Below are 25,108 nucleotides of genomic sequence, written 5' to 3' on the forward strand. Positions count from 1 at the left end.
TTCTTCCCCCATTTTGTCTATTTCCTTGACCATTTACCTGTCTCTAAATCCTTGCAGTTCGCGCCTTACGATTCCAGCATTTGAGCATGGGAATGTCGCCTAAATGGCCATTGGACCTGTTAACTGGTTCAAGCCCCATCTTCAGATGAGGAACCGTGGCTAGGAGGAGCTAAGAGACCCAGGCCGGCCACCTGAGGCTCCCAGGCTTCACTTGCTGCCTTTTTTGTCTTTTCCAAACCTAGAGACCCTAACCTCTCCCACATCCTATTCCTTCCTCACAAATTCTCTCCAAGCACCCAGCCTCCCAGTGCAGGCTCCCCAGAAAGCAGGGAGGGCTCCACAGCAAGTCCAAGGACTTCTTTACCCAGCTGTTAACTGGGAATGGTGAGAGGAGCAGAGGGCCAGGAAAACATGTCTTACCTGCCTGGGCTAATGCAAAGAAAAGCGGCAAAGGTTCCGTGCTGGTCGGCAGTGTGGGGAGAGGAGAGTCTGTTTCCAGTGGAATCCTGTGGGGAGCCTGAGGAAGAGAACAGAATCGATGCCATGAAGCTGAGGCTCATATGAGACACCCTTAGAAGAAAAGTTATGGGAAGGCTAGGGCGGCTTTCATTTGCTTATTTAACATGTATTTTAGTATCCTGAGCTAGGTGCTAAGGATACAAAGGTGAGAACTGGAGGCTGCTCTCTGTGTGCAGCCTAGCGTGACAGGCCTGTGATGGAGGCGTGTGGAGAGGAGCCGGGGGACGGGAAAGCATCAGGAGACAAGCGTGGCTGAAGGATGAGCAGGTGCCGACCAGGTGAAGCCAGTTTCTCAGACCCAGCTGACAGTGGAATCACCTGGGGAGCTTTTACTAACCCAGAGCCCATTGAATATGATGGATCTGATCAAGAAAAAATCCAGAGCCCAGGACACACTCCTGACCAATTAAACAAGACTCTCTGAGATTGGAACCCAAGATCATTACTGGAGATTTCAAAGTATAGCCACGGAGGAGACCATGGGGCTATCAGATAATTTGTGCCTTAGGTTTTCAGGGCAATGGAATGGTTAAATGGGTGACTCTTTTGTTTTTGTTTTTGTTTTTTTAATTGAGCCCTCTTATTCACTCTTTCTAGGAAACCAAGAGAATTGCCTTCTGGACCTGGGTCTGGGGAGGAGCTAGAAGGAGGGAGGGGGGCAGGCAGGAAGGGGAAAGGACAGAAGAGGACTCTGGGGCTGTAGGGTCTAAGCTCTCAGTGTCATTGTCACAAACCACGCCTCCCTCACTGCCAGGACCTCCTGCAGAATTCCCCCAATTCCATGTCTGGAGTCTCCAATAACCCCCAGGGGATTGTGGTCCCAGCCTCAGCGCTCCAGCAGGGCAACATCGCCATGACAACCGTCAACTCACAAGTCGTGTCAGGTCGGTGCAAAGACCGGGAAGGGGGATTGTGGGAATTCCCTGGGAGGAGAAAGGGTGGCCCCAAGGTGGTTCCAGGGGTGGGGGTTGTCCTCCACCGAGGGAGGGGCTCCCAGCTCAGTTTCTTGACTAAAGTTTTCTGTAAGTTTATAGATGGTTAGCACCAAGACCCAATTGTGATGGTTTAGAACAAATTTGGGTCAAAATCTCATGAGCCCCTGAGAGGACCAAGTAAGGCTGTTGTCCCTTCCCCGAAGCACCTCCCACCAGAGGCTCTGCCCTAGGCTCTAGACACCATCCCCCACCCACCCATAAAGCAGAAGAGCCATAGCTCGCTACCCAAGGGCTCCAAAGTAGAGGGTCTTTACACGTGAGTGCCAAATGAACTGGGAACCCTGCTTGCCCTCGCTCCTACCCACTCCCATGGCAGGGGACCCCAAAACTGGTTGTCTCCTCAGGTGGAGCCTTATACCAACCGGTTACCATGGTAACCTCCCAGGGTCAGGTGGTCACCCAAGCAATCCCCCAGGGAGCCATCCAGATCCAGAACACACAGGTGAGTGTGTGTAGGTGTGTGCACATGTGCATGGTGTGGGCTAGGGCACCTGTAATCGCTTCTTATCTGCCAGGCACTTTACACGAGTGACTCATTGAATCCTCATCATCCTCTAAGAGGTATCATTACCCTACTTTGCAGATAAGAAGCTGGGTCTTGGAAAGGTTTTATCAACTCCTGGGATTTTGCTGCCTCCCTCCTGGGGTTACATCAAAGGATCCTGCACTTCCTATTCCTGTCTGCAGACTGAGCTGCTGTGTCCCTCAGTGGTAGAGAGTGCACACACAAAGGAGGAGTAGAAAGATCGGAAGTCAGAGTCTGGGATCTGACATTAACTGTGGGATCTCGAATAAGTCACCTAACCTCTCTGAGCCTCAGACTTCTTATTGATAAAAGGGGGATTAATAGCAACTGCACACAGCCTAGCCAACCTACAGGGCTGCTGTGAGAATGAACCATGGCGATGGATAGGAAAGTGCTTTGCAAACTGTAAAGTACCACAGAAATGCTGATAACTACTTGACAGCTTATGGCAAATTCATATCTTCTACTGTTCTCTCTGCATGGCCCTGTTTCCTCTTTCTCTCTTTCTCTCTCTCTCTCTCTCCCTCCCTCCCTCTCCCTCCCTCTCCCTCCCTCTCCCTCCCTCTCCCCCTTCCCCATCTCTTCCTCCTTGTCCTTCTTCCCTTCTCCCATCACCCAAGCCTCACCTCCACTCTCTGAGGGGCTGGCATGGGCTGAGAGGGAAAGATGACCTCCCCAGGGCCCTAGGAATAAGCCGGGAAAGGGGCTGGCAGCCAAGCCTGCCGTCGCTATGGCAACAGGTCCCCAGCCGCTGGCCTCACAGGCTGCTGATGCTGATTTTCTCTCCACGTGCCCTGAAGGTTAACCTTGACCTCACCTCCCTCCTGGACAATGAGGATAAGAAGTCCAAGAACAAACGAGGAGTCTTGCCCAAGCATGCCACCAATATAATGCGTTCTTGGCTCTTCCAGCATCTCATGGTGAGTGTGTGTGTCTTGGGGGTGTGGAGTCACGGCATGGGGTTTGAATAACCCACCGTGTGGGTACCAGACTCTGCTGTCGGCTCCAAACCCACAGACAGAGGGCGCGGCTTCGGGGAGAGCTCTCTAATAGGAATGACATCTGGACGCCAGGCCAGGGGGGCTCAGGTGGGGCCTAAAGCTGGAGACCTTCTCTAGTACCTGCTGCTGTTGCTACTTGGAAAAAATGTGGCAACACATGGGGTAATGGGGACAAGCGAATGCTCAAGAGTCAAGTACTGGGCAGGTGTGTCACACTGTTTCATGAACAGAGAGACGGTCACTGCGGGGAGTGGGTGGTTTCTGGTCCAGAGCCCTCCCTCTGCTGCAGCCACGCTCACCATGCCCCTCTCCCATGGAAGAACGTGTTTACTCTGCCAGGACTCCTGAGTCCTCCCCACTGGGTGAGCCAAGTGCTGTGTGGTGGAGATGGGCGCCAAGGCTGGAATCCTGGCTCCTCATGTCACAGCTCAGCTCCAGGACACAGCACTATTTCTTTCATAAGATGCAGCAGCTCCTTTTATAAAATGGCACACTACCTTGGGTTACAGTGGAGTGTTAATAAAGTGCATACTGTGTGATGGTTGCTGTGTGTTTGTGTGCAGCATTAGTTGCAAAAGACAAGCCTTTGGTGGAATGTCAGGAAAGACTTCAAAATTGCAATCTCCTAACACCACTTTCAAGGGCTGTGGCAGTAAATAAAGGCCAGTGACTGTGCTGAGTGTGTATGCGCTGGTGTGTGTGTGTTCTGGGGTGGGGAGGTAGATGCTGTGACCACAGGCGGGCTTCCATTAGTCTGCAAGCTCCTGCCCTGGCATATCAGGACAGACAGACACAGATACAAGACAAATTCCAAGGGACTGAGGATCCATTGGCTGGAGAACTGTGGGAAGAACCAGGAGGAAGAGGAAATCCTTCTCCAGGGAGGAGAAAAATCAAATGAGCCATGGAAACTAATTAGTCCATCAACAGCCCTTTATCTGAAATGGGAGAGCCTTCAGAAGCCATGGAGACCAGGCCTCGGTGGTTCTCAGACTTTAGTGGCAGCAGAAGACTGACTGGGTCTTGGGGGCTCTGATTTGGAAGTGCTGGACCTTCCTGTGCACCCAAGAGACTGGAAGGATTACCTCCTAGCGAGAGATGAGAGCCGGAGCTTGGCATCTCCCCAAAAGTGTTCCCTCGCCTCTGGGGGCGTGGGGCTGCCCCGGTGGTTTGCTGAGTGAGTACATTTTGAAAGCACTGACTAGTCTGAACACCTACAGTTTCCAGATGAGAAAGCTAATTTGGAGAGGAGGGGCTGGAATGCTGGAGTTAAGGTGAGGAGAGGAGGCTGGGGGGACCCCTGTGCCTAGGTGATGAGGCCAGAGGCCCCGCAGCAGGTCCAGCCTCAGGCATCTAAGGAGCAGCTCTGATTCAGTGGCTGGAGTGCACAGGGGGAATGCTCAGGTCTCCTGCCTTTCTGGTTTTCCAAATTGCCTGAGAGCCAGGGGGCTCAGATGGACTCAGTGATGTGTGGGTCCAGTGTCCATGCCACAGCGCCCAGCCTACCTGTGGGAGGAGGGGCTCCCTAGGGAAGGACGCATCTTCTGTGCACTGACCTGGCACAACAGAAATGAAAGCACCACCCTCTCCCAACTGCTAGAGGAGCTAAATCTGGCTCCACTCATTGTGGTGGGTGACATACGATGCAGGGTCACAGGTGTGCTAGAAAGCTCATGGGCTTTTGAGGCAGCTGAACCTGGGTTCAAATCTCAGTGTTACCTTTTACCCTGCAACTTGGTCACACTAGCCTCTTAGGAAGACTGTGATGAAGTAATGAAAGATTGCCAGGACTCTGGCACACTGAATTGCTTAATTAAATGCTCCCTTTCCTTCCCCACCTCCCACTCCCATGCATTTTTGAAGACTGTTGTGAACGTACCTACAACCTCACTTCTGAAGGGGGAGAAAGGCAAGAGGAGAGAGAGGAAGCTGCAAGGCAGATTGCCCTGCCCAGGAGCCCAGGTGTCCAGGCCAGCACCTGCTCACTGACTCCCATCACCCTATCTGTAGCCTTCCCCTTCACTACTTTCCACTCCCCACCTGTAACTTACCCCTGGGAGTCGTTAGCCTGAGACTGGAGGGTCACCCATCTCTGTCCCTCCTGGTCGTGCCTGGCCTCTCACCTGGGACCTCAGTTCATGCCCCGCCCTCTCATCTCCTTCCTTGTAAGCCTCCTTGCAGAGCTCAGGATCCTGTCTTTCCACTCCACGGTCACTTCCACCCAGACTTGGGAAAGCAGAGGAAGGGGAGGTGGAGAAGAGAGGAGGTAGTAGCTGAGCACAGAGTGAGGCAGGACACAGGCTGGCATCTACAGAAAGCACCAGGGATGGGGTAGAGGACTTGCTGAAACGCATGAGGAGGGGCTTTCTGCCCACACTTTCCCACCCACCCCTGTTGCCGTCTCCAGCCTGGCAGTGTGCACAGGTGCAGGTGCCATTCATGAAGCGCTTAACATTGGCAGAGTCCTCCCTCCCACCCGTTCATCGCAGTGGCCTCTAGAGAGGCAAGGGGAGTGGCCACTGGGCCTCTAAAGTCAGAGCTCAGAACTTTGGGACTGAGGGGAAGGAAGAGAATGGGAAGTCCAGGTTGATCTAGGGAAACAAGCAGACCCAGCTGTCCTTGGCAGGCCACACCTGGGCCACACAGCCATGCACATGTGGACACACCTTCCCCAAACCTCAGCTGCTTCAGGAAAGAGGCTGTCAAGGCTCTTCATAACTAGGCACAGTAGAAAGAAGACAGGATTTGAAGCTAGACAGATTGAGGCATGAATTGAGGCTCTCCCACTAGCAGTGTGATTACCCTGATTCTATTTCTTTGAAAAAAAAAAAAAAAAAAAAAGAAGCTAATACTTATTTCCCATGGTTGTGAAAATTCAATGAGAAAACGTATATAAAGAGCCAGGCCTAGCACATAGCACTTAAGAAATAAGTTCCCTTTGAATTTTTTAAAACAATGGACCAAGAGCCAGTTTTGGAGGCTGAAGACCCAAAATTTGTGAATATTAATCAGAGGTAGATAGCTGATTTGTTGTTTTCATCTATAACACCTACTGATTTTACTATCATTTGACCCTAAGAGTAATGGACAATACTGTGACTTACCCGTTCTTTGGGTAGGTGTGTGTGCCTCTCTTGCATCTCTAACTCTGTTGTAAATTTCTCACAAATAAGGATCATACATTATATTCCTCTAGGAATTAATTCCCAAGCTTTACAGGATTCATGTATTATTATGTATTAATTATGGAGCTTTACAGGATTTATGAGGTCTTGCACCCCAAAAGAGGTTCCATGGTGACATAAGTTTGGGCCAATCTGAGTTATACAAAGTTTAGCTTTTTTTTTTTTTTTTTTTTTTGGTGGTGGGGTACAGAGTCTCACTCTGTTGCCCAGGCTGGAATGCAGTGGCACGATCTTGGCTCACTGCAACCCCCACCTCCCAGGTTCAAGTTCAAGCAATTCTCCTGCCTCAGCTTCCCGTGTAGCTGGGATTACAGGCGTCTATCACCACGCTTGGCTAAATTTTATATTTTTAATAGAGGTGGGGTGTTACCATGTTGGCCAGTCTGGTCTCAAACTCAACCTCAAGTGATCTGCCCGCCTTGGCCTGCCATAGTGTATTTTTTTTATTCCTACAGGATGAAGGGGCATGGTGAATTTGCAAGAGGGGTAAGGTTTGAAGCTTCTCCCAAACTTATGTGAACACTTTTTGTCCCCCTTGGTGTTTTCACTGTTGCTCTGAGGAACAACTCTGAGACTGTAATTCTTGAAAAACACAACTCTAGAGAGACACTGTGTCAGGCCGATAGGAGCTGCTCAGCTTTAGGAAAGAAGAGAGGAAAGGGTATGAAGTAAGGACAGACCTAAATATGCCATCGATGTTCTCACATCCAGCGCAGTTGGGACAATTAATTTGTTGTTGATTGAAAAAATTAGTTTAAAGAAGAAACAACCATTCAAAAGAGATACTATAATTTAAAAGATGGACATACCGTATACATTCATTTGCTAATCTTTTGATACAGGACTAAGGTCTTTTTCTGATTGTTAGTCATCTTCCTTGCATAAGCCTCTCCTATACTGTAACATCTATAAATTCCACCTCAATAGAAAGTGGAATTACAAATTTGACGTTTGGGAACTAATCTGTCCACGAGATCTTTCCAGATTTTTATTATGTATTCCAATCCTTTATGTTTGTCTCATCTGATCCTAACTATTCAGCATTTGTAAGCAAATTTGGGCCTCAAGACTTTTGAAAGCTTTCTACTTATCAACAGCGACTCTTTTTGCACTCATATTTCATTGGTTTACAGAAGAGTTTGTTAAATTACAGAAATTTACATACTTTATTAATAATACATAGAATTGGCATAAACCAGTCTGCATATGAGCACTGCTGACTTTCAGATAAGCAGATAGTGTGGCTAACAGACATTCTACAAAACAGCCTACTCATCTCAAGCATTCGGAGTGCTGCGGACAACAGTTCTAATGATTTACAGAAGTGGAGACAGCATTGATTAATCCACGAACTTTCCTAAATAGGAATTGGTTGTGAGAACGTCTGTAGTAAATACTGGTTGTTCCTGTTGTCTTCTTTCCCTGGGGTATAAGTTTGTATTCTTTGGTTCCCTTTGTCCTGTGTCTGGGGCTTCTTGTCATTTCTACTGTTCTGCAGCACTGGCAGCCACAGAAAAGTATTCAGATGATAGAAGCCTCCTGAGATGGAGGTGAAATCCCAGAGCCTTTTTGCTGTTAGGCTGTGGTGAGATTGCGATGGTTTCATCCATTAGCTGCTCGCCTCTGAGTCCCTGAAGAATCCAGTGACATTTTCTTGCTCTTGCATTTGGCTGAAAGAGGCCACACTCCTGCTGGAAGCAATCATCCCATAGCAGACTCAGGTCGGCCGAGAGCCCATGGCAGACAGTCCTCCTCTTGGAGGGCGGAGAGGTAGGCACTGTTCCCCGTCCCCAGCTTCTACTCCATCCCTTCTGCTCCAGATCCTGGAGTCTTCCTGACCTGCCACGTGATTCTGCTCCTTTCCATCCCAAAATATGACATCTGTCTGTGCTGCTGCCAGCCAAGCACGTGAGCAGCTTTTCAGAATATGCTCTGTGTGCGGGGAGATCCTGGAGACCAGGCCCCAGCAGGCCCTGCCATCCACCAGAGGAGCTGCTTCTGCATTAACTGCTGCAGCGTGCCGGGTTCTGCACTAAACACTTTAACGCATCATCTCATTTAACCCACACAACCACCCTAGGAGGAGGGGATACGATTCGCCTCATTTTACCAGTGACAAAACTGACACTCAAAGAAGGCAACACATTTCTCAAGGTCACATGGATGACAGGTGGCACAGAATTTGAACCTGGACCTATGCAACTGTAGGCTCTAATCTCTTACCCACCACTTTGACCCAAGAAACCACAGACATCTCTTGGCTCCCATGCAAAGTCTAGGTAAAGCAAAGGGGAACCCCAATGCTCAGCGAAGGCATGGAGCCCCATCCTGGGAGAGGTGTAGGGATTTTACATGTCCAGTCCCAGTCTTCAGACCTCACAGCGATGCTGCTTTTGACCTCTCCCCCACCCCCTTCATCACATTCAGAAGCCTGGCGTGGCATCCAGCTGCACTCTGCCATCCACCACCCCATCTTCCATTCAGCCACAAGGAGCTGAGGGCTCACTCCAGGGCCCTCCTGTGAACTTTGCTGTGGTCACAAAAGCTGAGTGCACAAAAAACACCCAGGGCCTTCTCTGTGTGACTTTTCAAATAGAAACATAATTCACGTACCATAAAATGTACCCTTTTAAACTGTGGAATTCAGTGGCTTTTAGTATCTTTAGAGAGTTGTGCAATCATCACTACCATCTAATTGCAGAATATTTTCATCACCCCAAAAAGAAAGGCTGTACCCATTAGCCATCACTCTCCAGTCCCTGGCAACCAAGAATTCACTTTCTGCCTCTATGCGTTGGCCTATTCTGGACATTTTGCATAAATGGAATTGTGGGATTCTCATGTCTAGCTTCTTTTACTTAGGACAATGTATCAGTACTCCATTCCATGTTGTGGTTGAAGAATATTCCATGGTACAGATGTACCACATTTTGTTTATTCATTTATCAGTTGATGGACTTTGGGACTGCTTTCACTTCTTGGCTCATAAGTCCTGCTGCCATGACAGGTATACTCTGCATGATTCTGTGCCTGTTGTTCTCTTAGACCCTGTCAGATGCCCAGCTATCCTTCCCCCAACCTGAGAACCTCACATGCCTGGCTCATTCTGGCTGGGGGGAGGCAGAGCGGCTGCACCCCAGCAACAGCGTGTGCACTGCACAGAGCTCCTGGACAAGGAAGGCATGCAGAGGTGAAGCCCAGCCAGTTGCCTCTGTGCCTCGGCGTTGCCTTTGGTCACTCCACATTCTTTGCATGCCTCACTACCTCCCCTGTGCAGAGCATTGTGTTAAGTCTTGAAGGGATTACGGTCAGCCCTCTGTGTCTATGGGTTCTGGATCCCTGGATTCAACCAACCTTGGATTGAAAATATATTTTTAAGTGGATGGTTGCATCTGTCCTGAACATGTATTGCCTTTTTTCTTGTCATTATTCCCTAAACAACACAGTATAATAATTATTTATGTAGCATTTACATTGTATTCGTTATTGTGAGAAATCTGGAAATGTTTTTAAATATACGGGAGGATGTTTGTAGGTTATATGCAAATACTATACCATGTTATATCAGGGACTTGAGCATCCATGAATTTTGGTGTTCACCAGGGGTCCTGGAAACAGTCCCCCACGGATACTGGAGGTTGACTGTATCTAGCTGTATCTCTGTCAAAGGCCCACCTACGGGACCATCCACACGCCTGACATAGGAATGGCAATGTTTCTTAGAAACCACGTAGCCTATGGAAAGGACATGGTTCCTGGGGCAGGACCTGGGTTGAGTTTTCACCACCCCCTCTATCTAGCTTGGCAAGCTTGGGTGATTGTTTGACCTTGTGAAGCCTCCGTTTCCCCTGCTGTAAAACAGGAGCCACAATATCCAGCTCATAGGTTGTTGTGAGAATAGAATAAGCAGATGGGCAAGAAGGTTCTTTGTCCCGATACAGGCACCGCTACTGCTACAGATGCCTCCAGTCTCACCTTGGGAGTTCCCATAATTGGCCTTGCCTTGGAAAATGCTGAGAGAAACCACAAAACTTTTGGGGAAGCTGTGGAGGAAAGCAAGAACCCCTGAAAAAAAAACAAACAAACAAGAAAATGGCTTAGGGAGACTGGCCCATTTTTGTTCCAGAATATCTTGTCTGCTGCCTTTTCCTTTAACTTCCTCATACTGTCTGAAATTCCTCTTGCATACATATTAAGGATTAACTTTTTAAGGAAATTCCACTATTAGAGACCCATTTTAAACTATCCAATCCCTGTAAAAAGCAATGACTATGAAAGGCTGTGAGGCCATCCTTTACTCACAGCTTAGTATGAATTATTTTCAAAAGCTAACTTTACTATTCCTACTCAGCTAAGATCAGCTTCATGGGAAGAATGGGGCCAGGCACAGTGGTAATCCCAGCACTTTAGGAGGCCAAGGCGGGAGGATTGCTTGAGCCTGAGAGTTCGAGACCAGCCTGAGCAACATAGCAAGACCTCATCTGTTTAAAAAAGAAAAAATTTTTTAAAAAAGGCTGGGTGCAGTGGCTCACACCTGTAATCACGCCAGCACTTTGGGAGGCTGAGGTGGGTGGATAGCCTGAGTCTAAGAGTTCAAGACCAGCCTTGGCAACATGGCAAAACCCCATCTCTACTAAAAATACAAAAAAATAGCCAGGCATGGTGGTGGGCACCTGTAGTCCCAGCTATTTGTGGGCCTGAGGTAGGAGGATCATTTGAGCCCAGGAGGTCAAGGCTGCAGTGAGCCCTGATTGTGCCACTGCACTCCAGCCTGGACAACAGAGTAAGACCCTGTTCCCCCCGCTCCCCCCCCACATTTCCCCCAAAAAAGCTGAGTTTTTTATTTAAAAAAAAAAAAAAAAAAAAGAATGGGGGCCAAGTGTGGTGGCTCACGCCTTTAATCTCAGCACTTTGGGAGGCCGAGGTGGGTGGATCATGAGGTCAGGAGATCGAGACTATCCTGGCTAACACGGTGAAACCCCACTCTACTAAAAATACAAAAAATTAGCCAGGCATGGTGGCGGGCACCTGTAGTCCCAGCTACTCGGGAGGCTGAGGCAGGAGAATGGCGTGAACCTGGGAAGTGGAGCTTGCAGTGAGCTGAGATTGCGCCACTGCACTCCAGCCTGGGTGACAGAGCAAGACTCCCATCTAAGAAAAAAAAAAAAAAAAAAGAAAAGAAAAAAAATGGGAAGAATGAAGGTTAAAACACTTTCTAACAGCATTTTGAGGAGCCAAGCCAGAATGGGGTGCCAGAGGAGAAGTTTCTAGCAATTGCTCTCAACCTCTCTAAGCCTCTCTATCTTTTGAGAATCTGATGAAAGCTTATTTAGATCATCGTGAACATAGTTTCAGGGCATTTGACCCTGAAGTCGGGGGGGGGCCAGAGGTCTGAGATTCAGCATGCTGACTGTAGGGTGACACAGAACCCAGGGGCTTGTGAGAAAAGGAACTGGGGCATCATGTCAATAGGGCACAAAAAGGAGACGCTGAAGGTTCACATGCATCAATCATGGAGTCTTCCCCAGTCTAGTTCTGACCCTGAAAGCAGAGAGCAGTCTCTTGCCTGTCCTTCCTGAAGCCCATGGACCCCTCCCCACTTGAACACATATCTTTAACCAAAGTGGCTTTTAGTACTAGCCAGGAAAACTGCCTGTTTTTAGAATAACTTCTGTCTATGAAAAGAAAACATGATCTAAGTTCCAAATAACATATCTCTTCACGAACACCCAAATTTCAGGTATGAGATGTGATTTCAGTACTAAGGGGGTTGATCGTGTAATTGGGGAAATAAATGATAGACATAAGCCAGGAGAGGTCAACCCATGATGTAATCAAGTGCTATTATACAAGCACAGACACTCAAGCGGCTCAAGAGCCAGAAGAGTGTGTCCAGGCCCTAGAATCAGGTTGCAAAAGGTTCTTTGACAATCATCTTCAGAGGGGGCAGGCAGGATGGAGAGATGTTTGTTCCAGTGACTCTAACATGAAGCATGTCATGTGAGTAGCGGCTGAGGGGTCTGGGGATATTTTGTCTGCAGAAAAGAAGACTCGGGCAGCCTGTTCCTTTATGGCAGCATGGTGTAGTGCAAGGAGCAAGGGCTTTGGAGGCAAATAGGCCTGAAGTTGGTCCAAGCTCTAATTTTACTTACTGTGTGATCTGGAACAGGTTAATGAACTTCTCTGATATTGCTTTCCTCTTTATAAAATGGAGATAGAAATGCTACCTATGATGAATAGGATTGATAATATGTTAGAAAACACAGTGCCTGGTGGGTGGCCACGTGTTCATCAGAAAAGCCTTCCTACCCATCAGAGCAAAGGGCTATGCACTGAGCGATGGTGGCTTTGCAGGCCAGCATCTCACATTTTTTATGTCAGCACGCATAGAAAATGATAGCAAACCCACTAGGCTGCTTACGCCCGGAGACCAGCTGGGGAGCCCTTGCTGCTCCAGACTCTGCAAACCACACCCGGGGCTGAGGACATTGCTGTCTGCACACTTATACCTTACTGGGGTATGCTGGCTGAAAAGGGCTGGTGTAAAGGGCTCCTGCCCTGTGGGAGAAGCTAGACACAGAGATCCTGAGAGCTCTGTGTAATCTTGAGATGTTGGTTAACAGGGTTTGGTTGGAGAAGCTGGCATTTGGGCTGGGCCTTATGAAGGATGGCTAGGCTTTAGAATTGGGTAGCAAGAGAAAAAGGAGGGGTCATTTTGGATGACAATTATCTCTTAGATAATCATCAATGCCACTATGATTCGTACTGGCCACAGGGAGTGACCCCTCGCTCCAAGTTGCTGTGGTCATCAAATCCTCTTCACCCCTTATTCTCACTCTTGAAGCCTGGAAATACTGTGGCCCCTTACCCCAGCCATGACTGTCTTCATTCTAGATGCTGTTCAGGCATCTGTGTCTGAAGGCCTTTAGTGTAAGGCTACCAGGAGGAAGGAGGTCAGGCCAGCTGGGTTCTTGGTTACATTTCTCTCTTTGTCCCAGAGAAATCTTAGACCTCAGACTCCTGCCTGTGGGGTGAGGGTGTTTTCTCCACCCATCCTTCACTGTAGGGATCTAGAGAGAAGCTGCCCTCCAACTCCCCAGGAGTGATGTCTGACTGTCGGAGGCATCCCCTGGTGTAGCGCTGTCCCAGGGTGTGTGCCCCGCTGGCAGTGAGTCCCCAGGGAAGGAAGAATTGGATTGATGCTTCTCCATCCAAGACTGAGCCTTGTCGACAACAGGCAAGTCAGCTGCAGGGCTGCATGGAGGAGCTGAAAAGGGAAGGTGTGCAGGAGACCCCTGGGTTGCACTGAGCCCCAGGACGCCCCAGAGGGCTGCAGCTCTAAGAGAGTCTACCTGAAAAATGGCTGCAGGAGATTTACAACCTCACAGCATTCCCCAAGAAGCTTAAGACCCAGGTTAGGATAAAATGTCCCCATCATAGTACACAGGGGCTGGGGCATGCGGCAAATAAAACCCGTTAGAAAAAATGAGCGTATTTGTACGCTCACAGAAGGGGCTGCTGGGAGGCTCCTGCCATCTGCCAGGAAACAACCTGTGGCTTCTTCAGAGACACAGCCACATGCGTCAGGCCACAGATTTATTTTATTTGTTATTTATTTAACAAACACTCACAGAGTACACTAAGCACGTTCTAAATAGCTTTCATATATTAACTCATTTACTGGTACTGATCAGTTTAGCTACACACACTCACATATATATATATACAGATACGTATATACGTATGTATATACACATATATACATATATACTCATTTAATTCTTATAGCAACCTTGAAGCAGGTGGAATTATCTCTCCCATTTTACAGAAGAAGAAACTAAGTAATTTGCCCAAGGTCTCACGCTGGTTAGAGACAAGACAAGGATTCAAACCTGGGCAGTCTGACTCTAGAGTCCGTGTTCTCACCTACTTCCAACAGTACTGCCTCCAAGTCTTCTTTAGAGAGGTGATCAGTGTGCCTTAATGGACTCTTAAGTACCCTCTTTTTCTCTTCCACATCCTCCCTGAATATACGTTCAACAATAATTGAAAAAGCAGCATTATTAGTGAGTAGAGCAACCTGCCTCTGGGTGGAGCTCCTGAGGGGTCCGATCACTGATGCTTTCCCCACTCACCTTTAACCTGCAGATGCCCACAGGAAATGGTGAGAAGTACCAGTTACTCCGAAGGCCCCATGTTCGTTCATTCAACAGATGCGTACTGAACACTTACTACATGCCACACATTTTTCCTTGGTGCTAGTGAGGTAGGGTTGAAAAGAAAGACATGGTCCCTTTTCTCAAAACACTTGCAGCCTGCCCCTTGGGGCGACAGGTAACTACACAGATCCAAAGCCCTTGTAGTAGGAAGAATCCTAGATAGGGCAAGCGCTCAGAGCTCATAGAAGGGGCATCCGAGAGGGCTTCACTTATCAGGGATGGGGATGGGGAGGAGGTTAAGAAGGACCCATCTTGCTGGCATTGTGAAGGATAGATTGACACAGAAACCAGAGGGAAAGAGAATAGTTTTGAGATTGCAGGAAGGTAAAGAATGGGACAGCAGTGTGTCTTCACAGTGGAAAACTACACAGTGATTAAAATGAACAGTTACAGTTAAAAAGAACCAGTGTGGATGAATGATTCCATTTACATCAGGTTCAAAAACCTGATGTCAACCAGGCCATCATGTTTAGGATGTAACACAGATAGCAAAGCTATAAAGAAAAGCAAGAAAGTGGTTACTGTAAAAGTCAAGAGATCTTTGGAGAGGTGTTTGGGGGGACAGAAGGGGGTTTGTGGGGTGCTGGTAGTATCCTATTTTTTTGACCTGGGGATGGTTACATGGGTGTTTGCTTTTCTTCATCCTTTTCTGAGTGTTCACAGTTTTAAGGGGAGCAGAGATAAAAATGAGAGCAAAAATAAAAGAACGGAAAGCCTTAGCAAGGGTAATGACTACAGAAAGAGAAGTTTCTTGGGTGACTTATTGTGCTTCTCTTTATTCTAAAAGGCTTTTTTGTTTTTCCATTTTAACATCTCTGAAATTGGGTACATCCCACCATCAGTGATCTCTTAGATGTGATGGAATGTGGTCGTTTTGGGGCCCCCACCATCCTGGCTGCCTTCCTCTGGGTCTCTGGCCCTCCTAGAGTGGAACCACCCCAGAGTGGTGGCTGGCAGCAGCCCATGGCCCCACAGCTGTCAAGAGGGAGAGGAAGGGGGAAAGCGTGTGGTGGACTCCGGTGCAGCGCTGCTGATGGCAGGAAACCTAATGGAAGCTCGCTGATACGAATCAGGCTCCATTCCCCCCTCCACCAGCACCTCAGTGTCTATTGACACTGACAGGCTGCGGCTTCCCATCTGCTGTGTCCCTTGGTGACCTGGCTCACCTCGTGGTGAGATCTACATGGCTAGGAGGTGGAAGGACAATTGCCAACGGGCTGTGCGTGAAATAAATGTCCAGGGACCTGTGAACCAGAACTGGCTTAGCTTCCTCCTGAACCAGCCCCTGGGCAGAACTCACTCTTTCAATTGAAAGATGCTTTTAGCATCAGTTTAGTCCAGAGGAGGGTTGTGTTATGGGGCTATAAAAGGAGGTATCAGAGAGATGGGAAAGAGTTGAGGTCAGATTTCAGCGGAACTTCCTGGTGGCAACTACAGTGCCATGAGACACCTACTTGGTGTAAATACCATAATTCCCTTCTCTAGAGTCCTTGAGTATTCAACTAGATGATGCCAGGAGGCTTCAGTGCATCGCGCAGAGCGAGTCAATGGAGCACACAGGCTTACCCTGCACTATCTCATTAAATCATCCCCATGGCCAAGAGGTAGTCACTGTTTTGCTATTTCCTTCTAAGGATGGAAGACATAAAACAAACAAAGGTCACTTGCGTGTGCCAAGGTCACACAGTGTTAAGGGGTGGGTCAGGACTTGATCCCATCTCTGAAGGTCCTTTACTCTCTGGCAGCACTGCCCAGTCGTGTGAGGCTCCAGCTGTCCCTGAGAAGGCTCTGTCATCTTCTAGTCTGTTCTGTACCTCTTTTTCTTTTTCTTTTTTTTTCCTTGCTTTTCATGAGCTGTGTATACTTCTTTTTCAAGGAAAGATTGTCTACTTCCAGAGAGCTACTGTTTGGGCCCTTCTCTTCCAACTCCAGGGAGTTCCCTCCAATAATGATCAGAGAGCAGCCACTGTGGCTTGATGGTTTGCCGTAATCTCATTTGATTCTTCTTCCCATCCTTGGCCCCAAGCCTGGCCAGTTGTGCTAAAAGTAGCGCTGACCCAATCGTGGTCTGTCCAGAGGCCAGGACTATTTTGACTCTGTCCTCAGGAATCATGTGGTCTGAGGAATGTACAAGCTGGACTGCTCCCATGATCACTCATGTGGTGCCAGGAATGTTCTGGCTGACACACCTGTCCCCAAAGCTGCTAAACGCTGCTACTTACCCCACAGTCCCCACAGCGTGCGTCCTGAGATACTGGTTCCAGGAGGGATAGGTGGTGAGGACTTGCACCAGGGGGTGGTTAGGGGCTTTCTATCCTCATTCATAAGAGAGCAACCAGCCAGTTTTGGGTGGCATTGCCTCTCATAGCTCCCCACTGGACTGGAGCATGTTAATCTGTGTATTTGTGACATTCACTCAGAATGGGGGCCCGACAACAGAAGCCTCCTTAGAGAGAGCAAACATTATTCTTCCAAGGAAGGCTGGAGGATTTCCTTCTCTGGAGGCCGTTAACAGTAGAAGAACTTTTCCTCCTACTGGCTTAAATATAAGTCCTAGTGCAAGGCTCCTGCCTGGAACATCATCCTCTCCTCTACTAGAATGGCTTTGCCATTCTTCAAAGTCCAACTGAAATCCCCTTCCCTAAGGACTTCCTTCTTTTGTCACCAGAGGGTTACTTAGCACAGACTTCCCATTAATAGAGAGGCTTTTTCCTCCTATTTTTCTTTCCATCTAGTCTGTGAGTTCTTAACTTCAGATACCTTTTGCTTGCCAGCACCCAGGATGCGGCAGATGCCCAACAGTTGTGGGCTGGTGAACCGGCACAGCCAGCACGGCCACTAGCTCTGCTCAAGAAACAAGTCTGCATCTCCTTATTGTGCTAGTTAATTCCTCAGTTCCCTACACAATCCTTCAACATTGGCCTCTTTGCCTGTCTGCACACTGTGCCTGGTCTGCACACCGGAAATAAACAATGTCTAATAAGATGGGGTCCCTGCCTTAGAGAAGCTCATGGCCTAGCTGGGGACACATATCTTGCCATCTAGTGGGCAAAAAGCAATCATTCAGAGGCCACAGTGACCAACATTGCCTCAGGGAGTCGGGAAGGGCCTTGCAGAGGCTGTGATCTGTGGCAGGCCCTCACAGAAGCTCAGAAAGGCACGCGAGAACAGGCAGGAGGAAGCGTGCTCCAGAGGAGGGCCAGCACGTGCGAAGGCATGGAGGCATGAAAGGCCCTTGCACCCGGGAAGCCCAAAAAATCACCATATTTTTGCTGCATTTTGTCTACAGACCGGCTGGCTATGGACAGGGAGGCTGCTTGGCTCTTCCCCACAAATAGGGAGGTTGGAGCCAGGCACTAGGGCTTAACCCCAGAAGGTGTCAGAGCTCCCACAGTCCCTGCCCCTCTGCCCCCTGGGGCCGTCTGCACTCTCTCCTCCCATCCTCCCTCCACTCCTTCCCAATTAGAATGAAGATTGGCTCCTGTAATGCTGATGTGCCTTCTTTCTTGTTAGAATCTTAATCTTGTATTAATCACAAGTCCCAGCTGCCTTGGCATGGTGGTCAAGATCAGAGGTTTGAATTAAAGCAACACGTGGTCCTGATCGCTTCGTATGGGGGATGCTGAGGCAGAGGAGAGGCTGCTCCTCCTTTTCCACTGATAATGCGAGTACCACCAAGGCTGCTGATCACAACCTTTTCCCTCAGAAAGTTTTAAGCACCTTGTAACACCCCCTGATAATAATAGTATTGGTACCTTTTATTGAGCATTTTACAAGTATAATTTCATTTATTTGTTAGATGACTTGATGATGTGTAGTTAAGTGACGTGCCTGAGATTTCACAGCTAGTCGTAATAGAGACAGATTTTGAGACCTCCCATCTCGGGGACCTTAGACAGCTCAAGCACCACTTTCTAATACCACTTCAATCAAAAGGAATGATTTTAGCCTGAGGATGCTGGATGGCTTGATCTTCTGCCATAAGAGCCCCCAAACCTCCTCTAGCTTCCAGGACAAAACTCTGACTTATTCAGACGTTCGCCACACCTTAATTGCATGCCTCCTGGGTGCCAGGCACTGGGCTGTTTCCTGAACAAGTCCTAGGGATGCATAGACTCAGCCATCATGTGGCCTCCCTCCCAGTGGGGTCAGGACTCTCTTCCCACTGCCACCCAGAGCCTTCTCATTCTTTAATGTGACATGTTCAGTCTTCCCCACCACTCTGGCCAGCACCTATTTCTCTCCTACTTCTTAGCCTCTACAGTGCTCATCACCCAAACCACAGCATCCAGTGCTGTGCTTTTGCTTTCCTTCACTCAGCAGGCATTTGTATGTCATTTGTATGTGGAAGGCACTGGGGATACATTCAGTATCCCGGTGCCGTCATGAAGCACAGTCTGAGAGAGGGAGACAGATACGTAGTCAGTGCATGGGCTGCAGCATGCGGGGGACTTGAGAGAGACACCTGCCCTGCTCTCTTTCTCACCTCCACTCAGTCCTGTAAAGTGGCATTGTGAAGCAATGGAAGAAAGACTGGACCCAAATCGGAAGACCTGAGCTGGTGCTACCATCTGAGGGACGCTGGAGGAGTCATTCCGTCTCTTCATCTGCAAAGTGGGAATAACAATACCTAACCTGCCTGCCTTTCAGAGTTTTAATGATGTGCTTTATTAAATAAAATGATGATTTTTTAATGAATAAAATGCATGAAAGCATTTTACAGGTTATAAAGCACTATACAAGTAGTACTCTTCTGTCTCCTAGCCATGCCTAGCATAAATCTGGGCACATAGTAGATATTCAGTAAATAGCAGTTAACTGAAATTGATCCATTCACCCCGCTTACCACTTTCTACGGGCGTTTGAGGCAATGCCTGCCCCTGCCTGCTGGGGGCAGCAGTGAGGATCAAGTGAGAAGGACGTGCCTTGGAAGCTGTCTGTACTGAACCATCTTGGTCTTGGGAAACCTCCCTGGGTCCCCATTGTGGGGGCTCAGCTGAGGGCTGGACAGCCCGGGATGTGGAGTCTCGGGCATGGAGCAGCCTTCCTCCAAGCCCTAGGTCCATTCTCTGTGGGGAGCAAACATGACACTTCCCCAGTTTTGGTTCCCAAACCACTCGGGCCGCCTGGCTCAGGATAGTGCCGATGGCGTGGGCACAGTCTCTCGGCGGGGCCAGATCAGCATGTGCCCAGCCCTCATTAGCCTCCACCTCTCGTTTCAGCACCCCTACCCCACGGAGGATGAGAAGAGGCAGATCGCAGCCCAGACCAACCTCACCCTCCTGCAAGTAAACAACTGGTGAGTTTGCATCACCTGCACGCCGGCTCCCAGATCCAGGGGCCACCTTCTGGGCAGGGGAATGCATAGCAGGGAAAAGAGACTCGAATGCCAGGATCTGCCTCAATCTCAGCCCAGCTACCATGCCAGTCCCCCCATTTAGGCTAGAAGCAGAAAGCAAGAATCAACACTGGCACCTGTGGCTTCATCTGCAGCTTCTCAGCGCCCTCTGCTGGGACATTGTGTCAGGCACATCCCTGGAAGCTTCTTGAGGAATAGCAAACCCACACCCACCTGAGCACCCAGCCCACCTGCACTTCAGAGAGCGACAGGATTGCCCGCATCTGTGCACTGGAGGCCAGTGGTCATCTGGTCTACCCCACCCCCATGTGAACTGAGACTAAAACTTGTTGCAAAGCTGGGAGTTGGGAGAGGGAGGAGGAGTAGCCATTCTGACCCCACAGGGATCTCGGCTTTCCCAGTCTCTGTGCCTGGCTGGGCTGTCAGGGGAGCTCAGAGAGCAAGGTCTGGCTGGATGGAAGTAGACCCCAGAGTTGAGGGCCATGATCCGAGACCTTGGCTCTCTGGAGAGAAGTCAGAGGTTAGTGCCTGTAACTACCAGGCTCTCCTCCTCTGTTCAACCTGGAAGGTCTTGAGCAGGGATTTCTGACCCCCGTGCATTCTTCCCGTAAGACTTTGCAGTTACCAAGCCCCAGGAAATTTCATGAACTTCTCAGTACCCAGGGCCCTTCTCCCTGCCGGGCTTTTACATCCGGGATGGGAACCCCGGTCTGCTCTGTGTAATGGAGTCTGAAGGCAGCTTCACCCTCCCTGCCCCCACCCCAAGGCCATGCAGGTGATGACTAACCAGGTCTCCACTTTACCTCTGGGCAGGTTCATCAATGCCCGGAGGCGCATCCTGCAGCCCATGCTTGATGCCAGCAACCCAGATCCTGCCCCCAAAGCCAAGAAGATCAAGTCCCAGCACCGGCCCACCCAAAGATTCTGGCCCAACTCCATCGCTGCGGGGGTGCTGCAGCAGCAGGGTGGTGCCCCAGGGACAAACCCCGATGGTAAGAACTGGGGCTGAGTGCACCCTAGACAAGGGCTGGGGGTGCTCCTGGAGCTTCTTCAGGTCAAGCTGTGCAAAGATTCAAGGGCTATCTCCTTACCTGGGCTCCCATCGCTGCTCTGCCACAGTGATTATCTCTCCCCAAAGCCCTAAAGAAGGGGATGTTTTTGTACATAATTTAACAGACCAGATGCACTCTCATAAAGAAAAGCGGGAGTTGGTGGTCTCGCAAGTCAGTAACTGCTCAGCAGAGCCCCCCATGTCCGCACCCATCTGAGTTCCTTAGCACCAGTCAGTATCTGCACAGCTCTTCAGGAGCCAAGGCCATCTATAAATATCAAGGCAGGCAGCTGGCTCGTGAAGAGGCCAGGAAGAGCTCTGTTTTCCCAGCCTCTCCATCACACCCTCCATATACACTTTTCTAATTGCCAGTCGCCTAGTGTACAATGAATAATTCAATGAGCCAGGCATTTTATAGCTTGGCACATGAAGACAGCTCTGTATGGGGAGTGGAGCGTAGGTGCACACGTGTATGTGTATGGTTGCACACAGGTTCCTTTGTGATGAGCCATCATCTTATGGGTTATGATGGGGAAAAAAAAAAAACAGATTTAGGGGGCTAGACCAACCTGGGAGAAAATTCCAACTCTGTCATCACTGACAATGTCATCTTGAGCTAATGACTTAACTGTCTGAGACAGAATGGGGATAATAATACCTGCCTTACAGAATTGTTAGAAAGTCAAAAGTGGCCAACACATAAAGAAAATGCGCAGTGAATGGTGGCTGGGAGTGCTGCTTCCTGAGATGGGGCAGGGAGTAGCTAACTAGTGAATGGATGGGAGACTTCATACCAGGGCATTGTCCAGCTCAGGCTTGGACAGCTCTAAAAACAAGGAGTTCACTGCTCTATGAGCCAGTCCATTAAACCCTGTCCAACACAGAGGTGCTGGCCCTGACCAGCAGCCCCTGCCTCGTCCTGACCCTTAATTTCTCTCGCAGGTTCCATCAACTTAGACAACCTGCAGTCCCTGTCCTCAGACAATGCCACCATGGCCATGCAGCAGGCTATGATGGCTGCACACGATGACTCATTGGATGGGACAGAAGAAGAGGATGAGGATGAGATGGAAGAGGAGGAGGAGGAGGAGCTGGAGGAGGAGGTCGATGAGCTGCAGACGACGAATGTCAGCGACCTGGGCTTGGAACACAGTGACTCCCTGGAGTAGTCGGGCAGCCCAGATGGCACTGATCACCGAGCAGGAGAGGAGTGTCGCCGGGAGGCCTTCAGGGTGGGGGGGAAGGGGACATGGGCAGGAAGCACTGAGGGAGTTGGGCCCTAGCTTCCCCAAATCAGTAGCTTGAAGAAAGGCAGAGGAGACACCTGTTCCTTCCCAACCACCGAGCTTCAATGAGGACCCCAGCCCCACTTCCCTGGAACTGCCGAGGACTCTGTTTGGCGGGGCCAGTCGAGCAGCCTGTATGGAAAGACAGGACTGAGATCTGGACTCACCAAATCCCTGAGGACAGATGGCACCCATGGCCCCCACCCACGGAAGGACTTGAGTTGTTTACAAGCCCTGCACTGTGAGGCAGATTGGTGCTGTTCGCAGAGTAGGCCTTTGCCCGGGGGCAGACTTAGAAGGAAGGGGAGAGACAAAGGGGGACTGAGTTTCATCCCCAGAAGGTTCTCAGCTCCTTTGACAGACATTCAAGGGCAGGAGGGAGCCCCAAAGCATAACCAGTGGCCAGAGGAGTGGGAGGGCCTGAGGCATCACATCTTGCAGATCAGAATGGGATGGAATCCACCGGGCTCCAGCTCATCCCTCCAAGGCCCTGTCTCTGCGCACAGCAACCATGGACATGGGAGAGAGGGATGGGAGCCACAGTGCCCTTCACTCTCTCCTGGAAACAAATTGTAAGCTGGTGGGCTCAACCTGTGGGAGGTTAAGAGGAGTCCCTTCTGGGTTGACTCCAGGAGCCAAGGAGATGGCAGACCCTGGGCTAGGAGCCATATCGAGGTGACTTTGAGGCCACAGCTGTCCCTAGGTGGTCACAGAACTTAGCTCCTGTAACAACAGGACAATGGTGTTTTACCCTAGATGTTCCCACCCTCAGCACTCCACGCCCTCCATAGACCTTCAGAGAAGGCGAAACCAGGTTATCTGGGAATCTTTCCACCCCGCAGGTCGCCACGGCCGTCCCTCTGCTCCCAGGCTGGCTCCATCCGCCTCCAGCTTCCTTTCTTCATTCTGTCCTTCAGGGAAGGCAGAAGAAACATTGGAAAGCATCTAGTCCAGTGGGAAGCCAGGGGTTGGAGAAGGTGCTACATCCCTCTTCCCATCAATATCCCAAATGTGGGGGAGGTCCCAGAGAATGGCACCCAAGAGCCTGTGGGAATGCCCACCCCACCCACCCCATCCACCCTGCTGTTCTAACCCTGCTGTCCACAGCCCTGGAGGAACTGGGGCTCCTGGAAAGAGGAGGAGGCTCTCCACTGTCCACCCTAACACATACCCTCCCACCCACCTTCCATACCCCCTTGGTTGGCACGCTCTCCTCTCGTTCTGTCTCACCCCATGGCTGTGAATGACAGGACAGGTCACACGTGTGTTTTCCATTGGGTTTAATTTAATGGACGTGCAGTTTCATTTGTAAATTGTGCATTAGCCATCTCCTTCAGTGGCAGGATGTGAGTGGCTACCTGGCTCAACTGGAGGGGACCCTCGGGGCCCTCTGGGGCTTCCCCTCCCCCACCTGGTTGGGGTAGAGCAAAAGGATGGTCACTCTTCCAAGGTCTCCCTGAAATGAATGTATTTCTCCCCCCAAAAGAGCTGATATTTAATGTTTTAATAGGGATTTTTGAGAAACAAATAACCTTATTTATAATCTGGGTGATCCAATCATTTTTTACTCCCTTTTGATGCCATACATAGAGGAAAGTCTAGCTTTTTTGGCGTGAGACTTTTGGAATGTGCAGTGGGATAAAATGCGTTTCCTTTTCTGGTTCGTTTTTCTTGTTAACACGCGCACAGACACACACACACACACACACACACACACACACACACACACACACACACACACCACACACACACACCCACTGTTCCACTCACCACCTGGACAGGCGTCCCCCAGCACGGACACACTGGCACACAGGTGCCCACATCTCTTCCTCTCATCCCCTCCACCTGCCTAATGTTATGCAACCTCCTTCTGATGTATCCACCAAACCAGTACTGAATGTGGCCGAGACGTTTTCAGTAAATCTGATTACCTACCGTCTGTGGTTGCTGTGGCAATCCTTTGCTCTTTTCGTGGGACCCGAGGCCAGACAAAATTTGGAGGCCTCCGTATACATACCTGACTACCCAGGGAAGGGGACAAGGTAGATGTGCGTCCTGCGTAAGCTCAGCAGCCCGGTCTGGGGAGGAAGAGCCGATTTCAGCACACTCAACTTGTGTGCGGCCAGTTGTAAGGCAGAGGTAGGGAGAGAAGGCAAGGAAGCTCTGCACTGCCCTCTCCTGACAGCTTCCCCCACTACAGCGGAAGCCATGAATCTGGTCCCTTTTGTCCACCATACTCCACCTCCCTCAAAGCCTTCTGCTTTCCCGTCTCCATTCTCGGCCTTGAATCCCAGGGGTCAGCACCATAATCCCCCAGGCAAGAAGAAACTCGGGCAGCTGATCTCCCCACAGAAGTGAGAGGCAGGCCTTCTTGTCACCTCCAGACGAGAGGGTACCTTCCTTAGCCACACTTGCTGAGAGGTCTGGGGCATCTGTTTAGAAGCAGGAGGGGAGTGCCTTGTTCACGTTCAGGAATGCTAGAGAGTTTGCACGTACTGACAGTCACCCCATGGCCAGCTGGAAGACAGGGAAGCCAGTGGTTGGTTACACAGGCAAAGTGGGCTCTGACCAGCTCTGGTAGAGTTCCCTGCATCACTGCCCTCAGGGAGCCCAACCTCCCTCCCGCTCCTCACACCTGGAGAGAGTTCTGCAAACTCAACAGAAACCCCGCCTCTCTGGGTAGAGGAAGAAAATCTTAAGAACTGCAAGATGATTGGAACCTCACCTCCAGAGCTGGGAAGACAACAGTCCTTTAAGACAGTGGTTTCTAAGGAACACACTGTTGAAAGATATGCTACCAAAAAAAAAAAAAAAAAAAAAAAATCCATGCCCAAATTAGCCTAAGATTAACGGCATATTCTATTTTGTTAGTAGAGTTTCATCATGCACATTATTATACTAAAGGCTCTGAAAAGTCCTACAGGAAAGAAACCTGTTTAACTTTGTTTCAATTGTTCCCAGATTTGC

At 49.7% G+C, this 25,108-nt stretch overlaps 1 protein-coding gene across 1 annotated transcript in view; it reads left to right on the forward strand.

Annotated features, from left to right (window-relative positions):
* The window catches only part of PKNOX2 (PBX/knotted 1 homeobox 2), a gene marked incomplete at its 5' end in the record, with an annotated part of 196,156 nt that extends 172,359 nt beyond the window's left edge, over window positions 1-23,797 (forward strand). Inside the window, 6 exon segments of the mRNA NM_001134095.1 lie at window positions 1,274-1,403; window positions 1,859-1,956; window positions 2,841-2,960; window positions 19,668-19,744; window positions 20,618-20,796; window positions 21,798-23,797. Of these exon segments, the coding sequence (NP_001127567.1) occupies window positions 1,274-1,403; window positions 1,859-1,956; window positions 2,841-2,960; window positions 19,668-19,744; window positions 20,618-20,796; window positions 21,798-22,024 (831 nt within the window). The 3' untranslated portion in view covers window positions 22,025-23,797.
* Between the last annotated feature and the right edge of the window lie 1,311 nt (window positions 23,798-25,108).

The sequence above is a fragment of the Pongo abelii genome, chromosome 9 (genome assembly GCF_028885655.2).
Source record: "Pongo abelii isolate AG06213 chromosome 9, NHGRI_mPonAbe1-v2.0_pri, whole genome shotgun sequence".
NCBI lineage: Eukaryota > Metazoa > Chordata > Mammalia > Primates > Hominidae > Pongo > Pongo abelii.